Source organism: Anopheles cruzii, chromosome 2 (assembly GCF_943734635.1).
Source record: "Anopheles cruzii chromosome 2, idAnoCruzAS_RS32_06, whole genome shotgun sequence".
Classification (NCBI taxonomy): Eukaryota; Metazoa; Arthropoda; class Insecta; order Diptera; family Culicidae; genus Anopheles; species Anopheles cruzii.
In genome coordinates, this window is record NC_069144.1 from 2,462,354 (window position 1) to 2,477,583 (window position 15,230).

Below are 15,230 nucleotides of genomic sequence, written 5' to 3' on the forward strand. Positions count from 1 at the left end.
AGGTTTACTTCTTTCGATGAAGCGGACGACGGACGGCGGCCGCCAACACGACGGGTTGTACGAATGTGTGTCGTACACGGGCCGCCGGGGTGACAGATGAAGATGCCCTACTTTATTGCTTATCTTTAGTCACCCTTTTCGAGCAGCTGGTGCACCGACCCGACCAAGCCGGGGTCGGAGCGGGGGCCAAACACAATTCAGAACCAAACCTATGTTTCCGGTTTGCTCGGGTGCTGCTGGTACCTGTGCCCTTTTAACCGGCCAAACATATAGGGTCCCTCCATCTGGTGCTGCTGCTGCTCATTCCGTAACCTGAATGTATGAAAATCATTTTAAAAAGCTCTGTTTGTCGCCAAATTTTGGCCGCTTATAAGCCCGGCCGAAGGCACAGCCATCGGATTTTATTATGATTAACATTACATAATTGATCTCCAAAAAGTTTGTTTGTTCCTTGGGTGGAGTAGAACCCACGGGGGGCACGGACAAACAATTTTGGGGCATAATGCTACGCGGTACGCGGTGCTTTCTTTAAGCTCCGTCCGCGGAAGGAACATCTTCGGCTCCGGCTGTGGCTTGGCGCGTTGTGCCGACAATTGTGCTGCCTGGGCCAGGTTTTGTAACTCCCCCCCTCAAAAAAAAGGATCAGGAGCTTAGGTGCGAGAAAGCAGACAAATAAGAATTCGAATCCTCTTTTGTGTGACAGCATACGGGACGACGGCGGGTAAGAAATCCGTAAAAAAAAACAAGAAAAGACACTCTCGGTAAGCCTTTTTTCGGATCAGAAAAGGATTTGGAGACTGCAGAGAAGGAACTTTTGGCGATGGTGGACACTTTTGCCTCATTCGCACACACACACACACGCAAACGCGCACTGGGAAGGACTTTGCTTGTTTGCTTGTTTGTTTGGTAAAGCCGCTTGATGTCGCACCGTTTTCCTTTCCCAAGGTGTGTGTGTGTTGAGAGCAATCGGGTAAGGCATTACTGTTTATTTCCGTTTCGCTTCTCTCGTTTGGAAACAACGGGCGACAGTTATGAGTGTGAGCCGCCTAGTGATGCGTTGGCAACGGATTAGAATCACCCAACCGAAATCAGCGATCGTGATCGGTCGATACTTGTTTTGGAAAAATAGTGTCAAACCTCATCCTTCTAGGAATTATTCTTGGAATGGATAACTTCCGCGACACAAAGCACTTCAAACGGGTCTCGTTAGCTTCCCAGTTACGTACGACGTGCGACGGGATGTTTTAATGGCGATTGTGTCCTTGTAGCGCACGCCGCTGGCAATCAGAAAGTTTTCTAATCAAATTAAAACTGTTGGCGCCCAGATTGGAACTCATCGGGCAAAACAAAGAATTCGTCCTGCCGAGAAATTGTAAACGCCTTTGAATGTCCGTGACCGTCCACTCCTACGCGCGTAGCGCACTCCTTTTAACGATTATTTGGGTGACCAATTAGAACCATAAATCAGGGCTGCAAAAGTAGAGAAACGCTAAATTGTAAGGCGTATTCATTTTTCGTCGTGCTACGCGAAGCACGGCCATAAATCAGACAGGTTCGCCAGTGTGCCGTTCCGCGCCGATACTCCGTTTACTTGCTCTCTTTGTTCCCGGACGTTCGCCGAATGTAAACGGACAGTTTTAGTACTTCCGGTCGGTCGAATAAATTTTCTGTAAAGAAGATTCGCGAACCGAGCGAGTGCCACCGCGGCCGCCGGAATGTGCCACTGTTTTAAAACGGATGTCGTTCATTAAACATTCATTTGCAACAAGTACCCAGGTAAATTATGTTCATTTTCAAGAACGCGCCTCGTTGGACTTTCCAGCGGCCGTCTGCGTTCTGTCTGCGTTCCGTTCCGTTCCATGTTCGGTACGCATCCGAAGAGGAGACCTCCCGGGGGGCCCGTACCTCGAACTCATTAGTAGTGCTCTGATGGGAAACGTTGCCCGGCTTTCTGTGCTCTGTTTGAAGAGCACCAGGTTCGTGATGCAGAAACGCAAAGGAGCGCATTCCCCTGCGAGTGTCCGTGCTCCATTTTTCAAACCAACCTCCTCCGTCCGGCACTCTGGGATTTGATGGAACCGAATGGAGCGAAGACGAACGAGCCCCGCGGCTGCTGCCACCAGGGCCGCCGGGTAGACTTTAAGAGGTTGTGAATGTTCCATCAGTAAAGATAAAATACAAAATTAAGTGCGTTGGTCATCATAATTATCATCCGTCATGCTGGTCATGTTTCCCGTTGGTCCCGGCGGCAAGTGGAGTGGACGGCGGCTCTTATGCGTCGATTGCTTCCGGAACTCCCGTTCCGGTGGCGTTGTGTTTCCAAGCGAACGACCATAATCGTTATTAGTCCGTTGTAATCCATCCCGTAGAGGGTCGTAGAAGCTACTGAAAATACATTACGATACTGCTGGGGCCGTCCTCTGGTGAGCGACGACCGCGCCAGTGTTGCGAGAAGACGACGAAAGACGGAGAAATGAAAACGCTTCCTAGCAGGCGACGGTTAGTAAGCACTTTTCGATACCGTTTATAAGCCTTACCTAGTAGCCTGCTGTGACCGGCTGGCTGGCTGGCTACCGGATAGTACGAATGCCAAATCCTAATTTCGGCGTAATCCATCTCGTTAGGGGCTGATGCTCGTCCTCCTAAATCACGGCAGCCCGCCGCGACGGAATGCACAAATGACGTCAGCTTCGCCAGTTTGTCGGGACCATTCGCATTTATTGCGCCTTGTTTACAGTTAATTTCCCGAAAATCGCCCTTGCAAAATGTAAACTAATTTTGAGCAACGAGCCAAACTGTGGCACAGCTTGCTTTGGTCGAAGCCTGTGTTCATTAGTTTCGGAAGAACCCAGAAGTGGGCTGCTGCTTTGCTGGATTAATGAATTGAAGCGAGGCGAGTTTTGCGATGCGATGATTAAGCTTGGTTTTCTACTTGGAAAAACAACTTCTCGAAAGTGTGTTTAGCACAGGGGCTGTGGGAGCAAAGAAAAGGAAGAAGCAGAAAAATGATCTTGTTTATCCATTTTCGGTGCAAAGGTGTCTAGAAATAACACCGCCCAACGCACAGTTCGCGCCCTCTATTGGTTTGCGCACCCTCTATTGGTTTGTTATTTTTTCACACCCGTTTCGGTTGGTATGGCGCGTATAAAAATCGCAACCAGAGGAGAGTGGAACAATATTTGGTTTGTATTGTTTGTTTGCTTCCACCGACGTGTTGGCTTTGGAGGATTTTGGTAGCCTTTTTCTCTCTCTCTCTCTCTCTCTCTCTCGCTCTTTCTGTCTCTCTCTGCCGTGCGGTGACGTTTACCGTTTTAAGGCTTGAGGCAGTACGAAAGCATCAAAGTAAACAATGAATAAGTTATGCTGCTTATTTCCGACAGGTACAGCGAAATATTTCCCAGAAAGATGAGATTTGTATATTTTAATTATTCGAATTTTAAATTGAACACTGCCTTAGGTTAAAGAAACGACTTAATTAGAAGATCCAGTCGGTACGAGGAAAACTCGTGCAAAATACTTGGGCTTTCGAATGAAAACAGGTGAAACACTGGGCGCCTCCATGATGGTGATGCGCCCATCTGTTTCTGTCTTAACCCAAATTTATAAATTTATAATGTGTTTTGGCAAAAACTGGCCATGGAACTGATCAGATGAATAGTCAACAATGCCGTTCGCATTCCATTCTCCCAGGATATAGTCTTCAGGATTAAAGGTTTTCGGAAAAATCGCTGAAGGGACAGGACCGTGACAGAAGAACGGACATGATTAACGAACCCAACGGTTGGATTCTGTCCCACTTTTCCGACTGTCAAAGATAATCAATCACATTGGGACCCCCCCGGGGGAGGCTAATCAGAATTTCATTAGGACTCCACGCCACTCGGACGCAGCATCATCGGGTCCAACCGGAAAAACGGTTGGTGAGGAAAAATAGAATGAGACCGAGTTGTACTTTTCTTTTAATTACTTTATCACTTTGTTCGCTTCCAGGAAGGCGCGCAGCGTTCGATCCTTTTTTCGGGACGTGTATTTTAAGACGTGTTTTTTCGGGACGTGTTTAAGACACCGCTTCCGGAAGCAAGCGGATTAATCTGTGCTGTGCGTGCTGATGTTCGGATTGCTTTGTTTTTTGTCCATCAGCGAGCCATTAGCTTGGATGTCCTGTTTTACCTGAAAAGTAATGAAGTTGAGACCGATTGAACAACAAAAGAAATTATGATAAGGATAAGGAACGGTGCGCGCGAACCCTTCTCAGGCGCGTCGAGTGCAAACGGGGAAAACAACCGGCAGGAAGGTTCTTGCGATATGACCCCATTACATTCCGCGGAACGAGTTATACTTTTTTTTACCACATTGAAATCCTCTTTAAGCACCCAACGGCTAACTAATTTACCTTTTTGTTTCGAGCCATCGCGCTTCATTTTTTTTGTCTCCCTCGGCCACCAATTGTGTCGTGTCGTTGTGGCTTTGTGCCTCCATTGACTCCCCGTGGTGGTGGTGGTGGTGGTTGAAGTTTAGCGTAATTAGATACCGCACTCGGACTCGGACGGGCTAGGGGCGCAAAAATTTAAACCCCGTTCCCCGTGGCTGTGGCTTTGGTAAACTTTCGACCAAACAACGCCCGCAGCTTGTTGTGGACCTTCGGGAAAGTTTTCGGTAAAAACGGCCGACAAACAGAGGGCCGCAGCGACAAAAAGCAGCCTAGGGCTTTGACTGACCGGAAACTACCACCGGATCGGGACGTCCCACAGCTTTTTTTTTATCCCACCACAAAGTCCCTTTTTCTTCGGCTCCGGCGTGGTGAAATGTCCCATCAAAAAGGCCCCCCAAAAAACCATTTCCATATAATTATACGGAAATGGTAATGAGCGAAAGATGTCAACACTGGCGCCGGTGCTGGTTGCCCGTTGACCGTGTTGGTGTCGGTCACCATTCTCGTAATGATGTCGCCATTCCTGCCCTGGTTTCGGTGAAAGGTTTTCGGGGAGTGCTGGTTCCAGGCCGCACCGAACCCGTGGTTACGGATTGAAATGCAAATAGTAATGAATTATAAAAACGCACGAACCGATGGACCGACTTTTGCGACCAAAGTTGGATCGATGCCCGGTGAAAATGGGATGGAAAATAATGCTTAAACCGTGGAGTGCGAACGTTTATCGTTCCTCCACAATGTTGCGGCAATCGCGGCAGAACACTGACCATTTATATTGGTTTACATATGATCGCCGGGAAATGAGCCCTTCAAGTGGGTCCTTAAAACGCGTGGCAGATTCCGAACGACGACACCGTCCAAAGAGACACCTGTTGCTGCGCGCCGAATGCGATCGAATCGAATTTTAATTCACTAACCGCCTTCGGTCGTCCTCATTCGCCCCGGACATGTGCCGCCGGGGAAAGTGTCCGCCGGTTCGAGCGCAGTGCATGCAATCGATAGTGTCGTTAAACAGGGCTCTCGTGTGAACGACTCCGTGTTTGATGTTTTATGTGACATACCAAACGGGCGCGACCGCGCGACAGAACTGGAAACAGTTCCCGGTGATGATGGAAACTCTGTTTGCATGGCACGGCCCGACGGTCACAAACACAAACCGCAACCGCTTTTAGCTTCTCGTATAATGAACGGATCGGTAATTTAATGAGTATCGATTACCTATTAATCATAGCGTCATAAGCGCGCAAGGTAACAAGCTAACGATAGTTCAAAGCCAAGCGCCCCGGGGGGGCAAGGCAGCCGCGACCATCGAATCATAACATCGGGCCCCCCAGATCATGGGTCGGGGTCGGGTGAGTAAATTATCTACCAAATTGTGTACCAACTAATGCGCGCATGCAAACAGAGCCCGCAGGCCACAGTAGAGATGGGCACCGCGCGGTATGCAAATCGATTGTTTACCCAATTTCACGCGGAACCGAACGGGTGGCTGCTGCTGCTGATGCGGGAGCCCCAGGTAAAGCGGCTTCTGTCGATGATGTCTGTTTGTCATCTGGTTTGTGTGAGAGTGATCTGCGATCCGCGATTAATTCCGGCACTAATTTATGCATAAGATTTTCAACCCACCCCTCCCCCACTCTATGCTAATGCTTTCTGTGAATGGCCACTAAATTAATTTCGTATGCCAACCGTGTGCGCCGCACACGATTCCGGTTTAGCAATTCCAAGCCCCGGGTGGGGAATTTAATATTATGCAACCAGCAGCAACCGGGGGAATTAGAAGTTGAACAAGTTTTAAAAGTTCGTTAAATGATTCAAATGTGGTTTTTCAGCTGGACCAGCTGCCCCCGCGGAAAACGGGGTGGAAAAGCGGCCAGATAAAAGCGTTATGCAAAGTGGCACCGTCGACCGTCGGGATCATGATCCTAGCGCTAAGCCCCGTTTTCAGCGTGCACGTCCGGGCGGCGTGCGATTAATAATGGATTGTTGCCGAAGCATCGGCCATGTTTAGCGTGGAGAGAAAACACGTCCACCCGGCCGGTGACCCGGTCTCCGGGTGTGGTTTACAAGCTTAAGCCCTGGTTCGCTTTGTCGCAAGGACCCCTCGATACGTACTTAGGTGTAATGGTTTGCCGTGTGTCGCATTCGAATGTTTTGGACCGGTCTCCGTGTTTCACAACTATAACGTTGAATAATGGATGGGAGAATCCTTTCATTTTAATCGAGAGATCGCGCAGCCATGCTTGATCATACGCTTCTCAAGCTCTCGCCGTAAACAATAGGGAGGAAGCTATAAATTGTTCAAATCCCGATTATAAATCGTAATAAATTTGGTCCCACGGTTGCCACCACGCTTAAGCTACGCTTTCGACTTCGGCTCTCACGGTAGTAGTGACACGTAACAACACGTAATCCCTTCCACGGGACACCGGGATTGGCCACCGGAAGGAATAATGGAGGCGCGGATACGCGTCTCCCCTGGTGTGGGGCGCATTATTACTATCATCATAATCCTTCACGATGCTTCCGGTGGCAACCCCCCCGAAAAAGGACCCGTCCCACATATTATGCCAAATCCATCCCGCAAAGCCATTTGAGCTTTGTACCCCGGCTGGCAGGTACACCGGCACGTGACAGAAGCGCGCTCCGAAACGGACCGAAAATGGCCTCACGAAGCCGAAGCATGGGTCGTTTATTAACTTTTCCGTCCTCACCGAGGGCGCGCGCCTTCTACGTTGGCGCAAACGAAAAATCCTTTTTGGCGGATTGCTAGTGTACAATTTTAATTTAGATAAATTTTTGAAATATCACGAACACGGACCGCGGTCGCATTTGGTTACCGCAGCTGGTTTTAAGTTATTAGAAATGTGTGCCGTGCCGTTGGAGGACGCTCTTTGCGATGAAGCCCGGCGAGCATTACGCAACGACACGACACCGATGGCAGAGGATGGCTAAACCTAAGTGAGGTTAAAATTTGTGCAACTCTCGGGTGAACGAATTGTGATGCGGAAAAGGTTTTCCATTTCCCGATTGTTGCTCACCCTGCGCGGGGAAGCCTTACAATGGAGTCCTGTCGGCCCATCCTGTCCTATTCTGTGCATTTCGAATCACGGCACCGGGGCATAGTTTTAAATTTCACCCATTTTTCAACTCTCTGCAGGCGCTACTACCGTAAGCGCTTTCCGTGCGTCGCATTTTCCGTTCGATTGGAGCCTCGTAGGGCCACATGGTGCACCGCTCGGTCGGCCTCTTTTTGCTGCACTTGTACGGGTTCGGTTTGTGGCACCGAAATCTGCCCAAATGGTCGGTGGGCGGATTGGGCACACAGAAGAGCATAGGTTCTTTCAACCGAAGCGCCAATCCATTTAGTCAATCTCAGCCCTGCGAATGAAGGATCGGAATGCAATCGAGCGGCGCACAGGGGTCAAACAGAACACGGTTTTATTGCTTGCCAGCACTTACTCGCCGGATGTGTATCCCTCCTGGGTCCTTAGGTAGGACGTGAGCAAACTTGGTGATAAAACTCGGGCACTCGTGATCTGTTCCTTTTGTTCGCCGTGTCCACTCTGTAAAGATACTTATAATTATTTCCCCCGGGATGGGAGGTGTTGATTTTGGACCAGTCCTTACTTACGCTTCCTTTATCCCGGATCGGCGGACGTTGTAGCAACCGTCGACCGGGAGAAGCGATCACGGGGTGCCATGTAATCTATTTCCAAAAGGATATTTTTGCCAATAAATCTACCAAGACGATGGCGCGCGTCTGGACGACGTGAAAAGACAACGCGACGCGCCGTCCCGGTACGGCTCCCTGGAGAAAAATAATCCTTGCCCCGGAGCACGGTGCGCTACTCCTCGGGAGTGGTAATTTATTGTGTAAACAACAGCCAGCGGGAACTGCAATGGTTGCCTGGCGACCGCCATCGTCAGCGACGTACTTTGCTACCTAATTGTTTAGTACATACACGAAGCGGCTGCTCATCGTCGTCGTAGCCGACCGCAGTGGGCCATAATTTGCTGCTGTGAATAGCTTCGCAGACGTTTCGCAGAGTGGCCCACCGGTGGCAGGGCTAAGGAATGCCTTGCCGTAGCCACCGTAGTAGCCATTGAAGTTGGCAAATAATTTCCGCTGTCTGTGCTGTACGAGAAAACGCTGTAACGGCGTTTGCAGCGCGCAGAGGCAACAATAAAGTTGTACGGTGGAAAATGAAGTTGTTCAAGTGGGCAACGATAATAACTGCCGCAGCAGCAGCAGCAGAGGCTTCTTTGTTAGGCGGGCAATGCCCACTACTAAGCCTTATCTCTCCGACACCTCTGCGCACCTTCTCGGCTATATTGGGAGGGCATCTATTAACCTTAGGCCCCCCTGCCGGTTGGGCGGATGATAGTTTGTTTGTTATAAAGTACTGAATTTATGCTTTCTTCTCAGTTTTAGTCGTTGTTTCTCGGTTCTCCGTTGACCAGCGGACACAGTGGCACCATTTATCCTATCGCCAGTTGTTTTACGAGAGCATAAATCAACGTCATTATCAGGCCCGGAGCCCGGTGGTTCCGCTGCTAACTTTCGCTACAGTCTCTGTGCCGCGGCACAGGACTGCAACAAGGACGAAAAGAGTGGAACCGACCGGAAGCAAATGCGAGTGATTGAGTAAATAGTCCCCTGGGGGCCACGGAAGCCACGTAAAAAAGTTCGAATAAAAAATGCAAAACAATTAGTACTTCAATCACACAGCGTACTCCGCCGTTCCCGCCATTTCTCTCGACAGGGCATTGATAGAAGAACTAACAATCACTGGTGCACGGCAGTGCAAAGGGAGATAATGAAATTGTGATCCCGCTGTCCTACGAAGGGCTACGAATAATTGGAGGGAAATGTAGAAACTGCAACAAAAAAAACTGTATCCCATTTATCGAAGTTTCGACATTTTCATTAACTTCATTTATCACTGCGAGACATTTGTGTAGCGTTTTTCAGTTCATTTTCAATCCGTACTCACTCGTTTTCCTTTACAATTTCCTTTTGCAGTAACCTGCCCTCAGTCGCAGTTCACGTGTGTGGTGGACGGTAAATGCATACCGATCCTGTGGCGGTGTGACACCTTTGCCGATTGCTCCGACGGCTCGGACGAGATCGGATGTGGTAAGTGACGGACCCGCCCCACCCCATACGTTCGTCGATTTACCGCGTTTTTTCCCCATTTTTCAGATAAAGCGCACTCCTGCAAGGACGGCCAGTTCCACTGCCAGGTGTCGAATCGCTGCATACCGAGCGACTGGACGTGCGATGGGGACGTCGATTGCGGGGTGGTGCCAAAGTATCACATGGTGGACAGCTCGGACGAGAATCCGGAGCTGTGCCGTGTGCACAAAAAGTGCCTGCCGACCCAGGCACTCTGCAGTGATGGCAAGTGTCTGGAGATCGATCGGTTCTGTGACGGCTCGTGGGACTGTAGCAACGACGAGCTGCACTGTTCGAGCAACGAAACCGCCGCCAAGGCGTGCGATGCGCTCAAGTGTTCCTACGACTGTCGGCTGACGCCCGAGGGAGCGCGCTGTTTCTGCGCGAAAGACAGTCAACCGAACGGGGGGTTGTGCGAAGACTTTGACGAGTGTCAGATCGATGACATCTGCGATCAGATCTGCAAGAACCAACCGGGATCGTACCAGTGCAGCTGTACGACGGGCTACGTGAAGCAGGGCAACACCTGCATTGCCGTCAACTGTGAGTTCAAACTAGATTTGGCCAACGATTCTAAGCAGTTTCTCATCGAATTACTCATTTCAGTGCCAAAAGATGAGCCCGCTTCGTTGCTGTTCGCCACGCTCAATCTGGTGCGGAAGGTACCGGTCAGCAGCAGTAGATTGGGGCCGGATGGTCCGCGAAACTTTAGCGAAAGTTCGGATGCTCAGCTGAGGGCCGTTTTCACGACCATCCGAGCGCTGGAGATGGTGCACCGGAATCGCACGTTCTGTTTGGTGCGCGTATCGGATCACCGGCGGCTGGAGTGTTACAGCGTGGACAACACGTCGCACAGCTGGACCATGCCGCGGCCGGATCTCTTTCCCAACCTCGAGCACGTCGTCGACATCCGGCTCGATTGGGTGTCGGGAAATTGGTACTTTCTCGACGACGAGCGGGAAGTGATCTTCGTTTGTTCGCCCGCCCTACAGCACTGCAGCATCGTGGTGGAAGCGTTTGCCGAAACTCTGCGCCCCCGGCGGATGGCCCTCGATCCAACGAAGGGCTTCCTCTTCTTCTCCAAATGGGGCAACGGAGAGGCTAGCATCGAACGGTCGCTACTCGACGGCACCAACCGTACCGCGATCGTGCTACACAAAATCATCAACCCGCTCGATGTGGCGTTGGATCTGGTGCTGCAGCACGTCTACTGGATCGATACACACCTGGACACGGTTCAGCGGGTCAACTACGACGGTACTGGGCGCTGGTCGCTTCCAAAGCGGGCCGATTTTATGTTCAACTTTCAGCTCCTGTACGCACTGGACGTTTTCGAGCGGACCGTCTATTTGGCGTCGTGGATGAACGAGAGCATTGTGGCCGTCGACGCACACACGGGTGTTTCGCGGATTGTCGTATCGGACGCATACCGAGCCAGCCACGTGCACATGTTTCACCGGCAGAAGCAACCGGAAGTGGCTCATCCGTGCCGGCTGCAGAACGGTGGCTGCGATCAGCTGTGCATCCCGGTGTGGAAGAAAACGGTGGCCATCGCCCAGTGTATGTGTTCGCCCGGTTATCGGCTGAAAACTAAGTTCCAGTGCGTTCTGATCAAGCGGCCCACCTTCCTGCTGTACGCCAAATCGGACCCGGGCATGATCCGAGGGTTTGCGGTGGGCATCAAGTCACAGGAAGCGATCGTACCCGTCACCGACCTGGGCGCCCAAATTACGTTCGACTATCACATCGAAGAGCAGCTAATTTTCTTTTCCCATCGCAACATGTAAGCGTCCTCCTTCCCTCCCGGTGAAACCCACTTCGGGGTCCGTTAATATCAGAATCCTTTTTTCCGTGCCCCCCAGAGGATCGCCGTCGTTTCGGATCGAACAACAAAAGCTGGACGGCACGGGCCGGAAGCTAATACTGGAGAGTCCGGGATTCTGCGATGGCATCGCGTACGACTGGAAGGGTAACAATATATTCTGGACCGACTCGGACCGGAACCACATTTCCGTGGTCCGGCTTGGGCCGGTGGTGTTGCGCTCGACGCTACTGCGACACCTCTACGCACCGAAGTAAGTGCGACATTTAGGTCGTAAGCTGTCCCCTTTGGGCCTCACACACTCTCACGTTCACCCCTACAGCTCGATCGTGCTGGATCCGAAGCAAGGCTGGATGTACTGGTCCTCGTGGTCGTACCCCAGTGGGCGAATCGATCGGGCGTGGATGAACGGAACACAGGCCGAGCTGTTGGTTAGTAACAAAGATCGACCGATCGAGTGGCCGACGGGCCTGTCGCTCGATGCGCCCGGTGGCCGACTGTACTGGTGCGACGTACGGCTTAGCACGATCGAGAGCGTCAACCTGGACGGTAGCAGTCGGGTGCTCCTGTACGATGGTCGTTCCCATATGCAGTTCCCGGTGTCGCTTGCCGTTCACCGGCAGCTCCTGTACTTTGCCGATAACGTGAAGGGACACATTCAAAAGCTGAACCTCAGCGATCCGACCGCCGTCGAGACGATCGCGATCGAAAAGCCGCAAGTGTTGGGGTTGAAAATTTTCGATAATCTCACCCAATACGATGGCCCGGAGCAGCCGGGTTGTGAGGCCGATTGTCCCGGTATCTGTCTGCACACACCGGTCGGTTCGGCCTGTAGGTGTGCGGATGGATTTACGCTCAGCCCGTCGGCGAAGGCTTGCGTTCCGTTCGATCTGGAGCACTCGGCGGCGACGTGCAACAATGCGACGCACTTCCTGTGCCGCAATCGGATCGATTGTATCGATCTGAAGTACACCTGCGACGGGGACACGGATTGTGAGGATGGTAGCGACGAACTGGTCGCGCCGGATGGACCGTGTTACGTGAACTGCGATCTGGAGCACAACTTCAAGTGCGACGAACAGCGCTGTATCGATCGGCAGCTGGTGTGCGATGGATCGGTCGATTGTATCGACGAAAGTGACGAGGACAACGCGAACTGTGCGAACGCGACGTGCGGGGAACACTTCTTTCGGTGCGCCATCAGCCGCAGCTGCATCCCTAACACGTGGGTCTGCGATCGACACCACGACTGTGGGCCGAACGATAGTTCCGATGAGCCGGAACACTGCCACCGGTGCCCGGAGTTTGAGTGCCGGAACACGGTGTGCGTGCAGTTCCAGTTCCTGTGCGACGGAGTCGACAACTGTGGGTACGTTCCGCGTGTGGGTCGGTTGGTTGTGGTTTAGAATTCATCCCTCTTTCTTTCGCAGTGACAATTCGGACGAATCGGACTGTGATGTGGCTTGCGGGGCTCACGAGTTCTTCTGCAGCCCGCACGGATGCATCGACCGGGAGCTGATGTGTGACCCGAAACTGAACTGTCTGAACGCGTACAAGGAGTGCCAAAATGTGACGAAACCGGCGGGCAACGGTACCCGCCCGGATGTCCGGCAACCCGTGCCTTCCGAGACGGATCTGAAGGATTACTGTCGCCAGGATCTGAAGGTGATCTGTGGCGCCGATCGGCGGTGTATCGAGAACTATAGCCGTGTCTGCTCGCGGATGGATTTCGGAGCGTGGAATGAAACGGTCACCTGCCAGCACCCGGATCGGTTGTGCCGGCTGTCGAACGAGTGCGTCCGGGTAGCGCAACTTTGTGACGGTCGAACGGATTGTCCCGATGGCACGGATGAAGGCTTTCGATGCGGCGAGAAGCTGTGCGATGAGTTCCACGAGTGTTCCCACACCTGCCACAACGCTCCGGAAGGGGTTGTTTGCTCCTGTCCACCCCATCTGTTCCTGCAACCGAACGGGCACGATTGTGGCCACGATCATGCGTGCGAATCGTGGGGTACGTGTTCTCAGACTTGCCTCACACTCGGCTCGCACTACCGGTGTGGCTGTGCCGAAGGGTACGCGCTGCTGTACGACAAGTTTACGTGCCGCAGTGTGGCCGGAGACGCCCCGTACGTGATCTTCAGCAACCGGCAGGAGATCGTGGGGGTCGACCTGCACACGCTGGCCGTCAAGAGTTTCTACACGTCGCTGCGCAACACGATCGCACTGGATTTTCTGTATCGCAACGAATCGATCCAGATCTTTTGGTCCGACGTGATGGATGATAAAATTTACCGTGGAACACTGCGCAACGATACGCTCAGCAGCGTGGAGGCCGTCGTTCAATCGGGTCTTTCGACGGCCGAAGGGCTGGCAGTGGACTGGATCGGGCTGAACATCTACTGGATCGATTCGAACCTCGATCAGATCGAGGTGGCAAAGACGAACGGTAGCTTCCGGCGGACGCTGGTGGCCGGGGACATGGTAAATCCGCGCGCGATCGCCCTCGATCCGCTGGTGGGTGTCCTGTTTTGGACGGATTGGGAGGAAGGGATGCCACGGCTGGAACGTTGCACGATGGCGGGTGAAGATCGTACGGTGATCATGAACGTTGGCTCGGACGGTGGCTGGCCGAACGGGATTGCGCTCGATTATGTGCTGCAGCGTGTTTACTGGATCGATGCGCGATCCGATTCGATTCACACGATCACGTACGACGGCAAGGATCACCGGTTGGTGATCAAGGATCCGGGGGTGCTGGCGCACCCGTTCAGCATCACCGTGTTCGATAACTACGTGTACTGGACCGACTGGCGGACGTACTCCGTCATACGGGCGAACAAGTGGAACGGTACCGATGTGACGGTCATCCAGAAGACGCAGAGCCAACCGTTTGGTATTCAAATTTTGCACTCTAGCCGTCAGCCGCAGACGCGGACCCCGAGTCCTTGTGCGGTCAACAATGGCGGCTGTTCGCATCTGTGTCTGCTGAGCGTTGACAATCGGCACGAGTGTGCGTGTCCGCACGTGATGCGCCTTCACGCAGACCGTATGCAGTGTGTACCGAACGAGGAGATACTACTGTTCGTTGTGCTGACCGAGATCCGGGGGGTCGATCTACAGCAACCGGCCCATTACACGATCCCCACCATCAGCCACCAAACGCAGGTGGTGCAGCCGGCCGTCCTCGATTACGACATCGCCGAAGCGCGGCTCTACTGGAACGATGTGCAGCTGAACGAAATCAAATCGTCCGGTCTGGCGACGGGTCCGATCGAGACCGTGCTCGATACGGACATTTCCCACTCGCTCGGGTTCGCGGTGGATTGGATCTCGAAGCTGCTGTACTTTTCCACCGGCAACGAGACTCACTCGCGGCTGATGGTCAGCAACATGCGCGGGGAGTACGTGACGGAGATCGCCACCGGGTTGGCGCTGGTCAACAGTCTCGTCGTCAATCCCACCAAGTAAGTAAGGGTAGCGGGCCCCCGATGAACCCCCAACGCTAATGCGGTCTCCTTTCCCCACAGAGGTATGATGTACTTTGCGACGATGAGTGAAAGCCCGAAGCTGTACGAGCTGTACGCCAGCCGGATGGACGGTTCCGAGCGGCAGCTCATTAGCAACTCCACCTTCTACCCGGTGGACAGTTTGGCGCTGGACTTTGAAACCAATCGGCTGTACTACATCGCGTCGCGGCCCGGGGAAATCTATTACTACGACATCGGCAGTGGGAAGGTAACGCGGTGCGGTGCGGTGCGGCCTCATCCGGTGCTCATTGTTCTCTCCGCTTTTTGCAG

The 15,230-nt window shown here is 52.6% G+C and overlaps 1 protein-coding gene across 1 annotated transcript in view; it reads left to right on the forward strand.

Moving 5' to 3' along the window:
• The window catches only part of LOC128269412 (low-density lipoprotein receptor-related protein 1), a 41,111-nt gene that overhangs the window by 14,776 nt on the left and 11,105 nt on the right, over positions 1-15,230 (forward strand). The window contains exons 2-8 of the mRNA XM_053006869.1: positions 9,459-9,572; positions 9,639-10,154; positions 10,218-11,394; positions 11,474-11,686; positions 11,756-12,802; positions 12,864-14,897; positions 14,961-15,168. Coding sequence (XP_052862829.1) covers positions 9,459-9,572; positions 9,639-10,154; positions 10,218-11,394; positions 11,474-11,686; positions 11,756-12,802; positions 12,864-14,897; positions 14,961-15,168 — 5,309 coding nt within the window. The remainder of the gene's footprint in view (positions 1-9,458; positions 9,573-9,638; positions 10,155-10,217; positions 11,395-11,473; positions 11,687-11,755; positions 12,803-12,863; positions 14,898-14,960; positions 15,169-15,230) is intronic.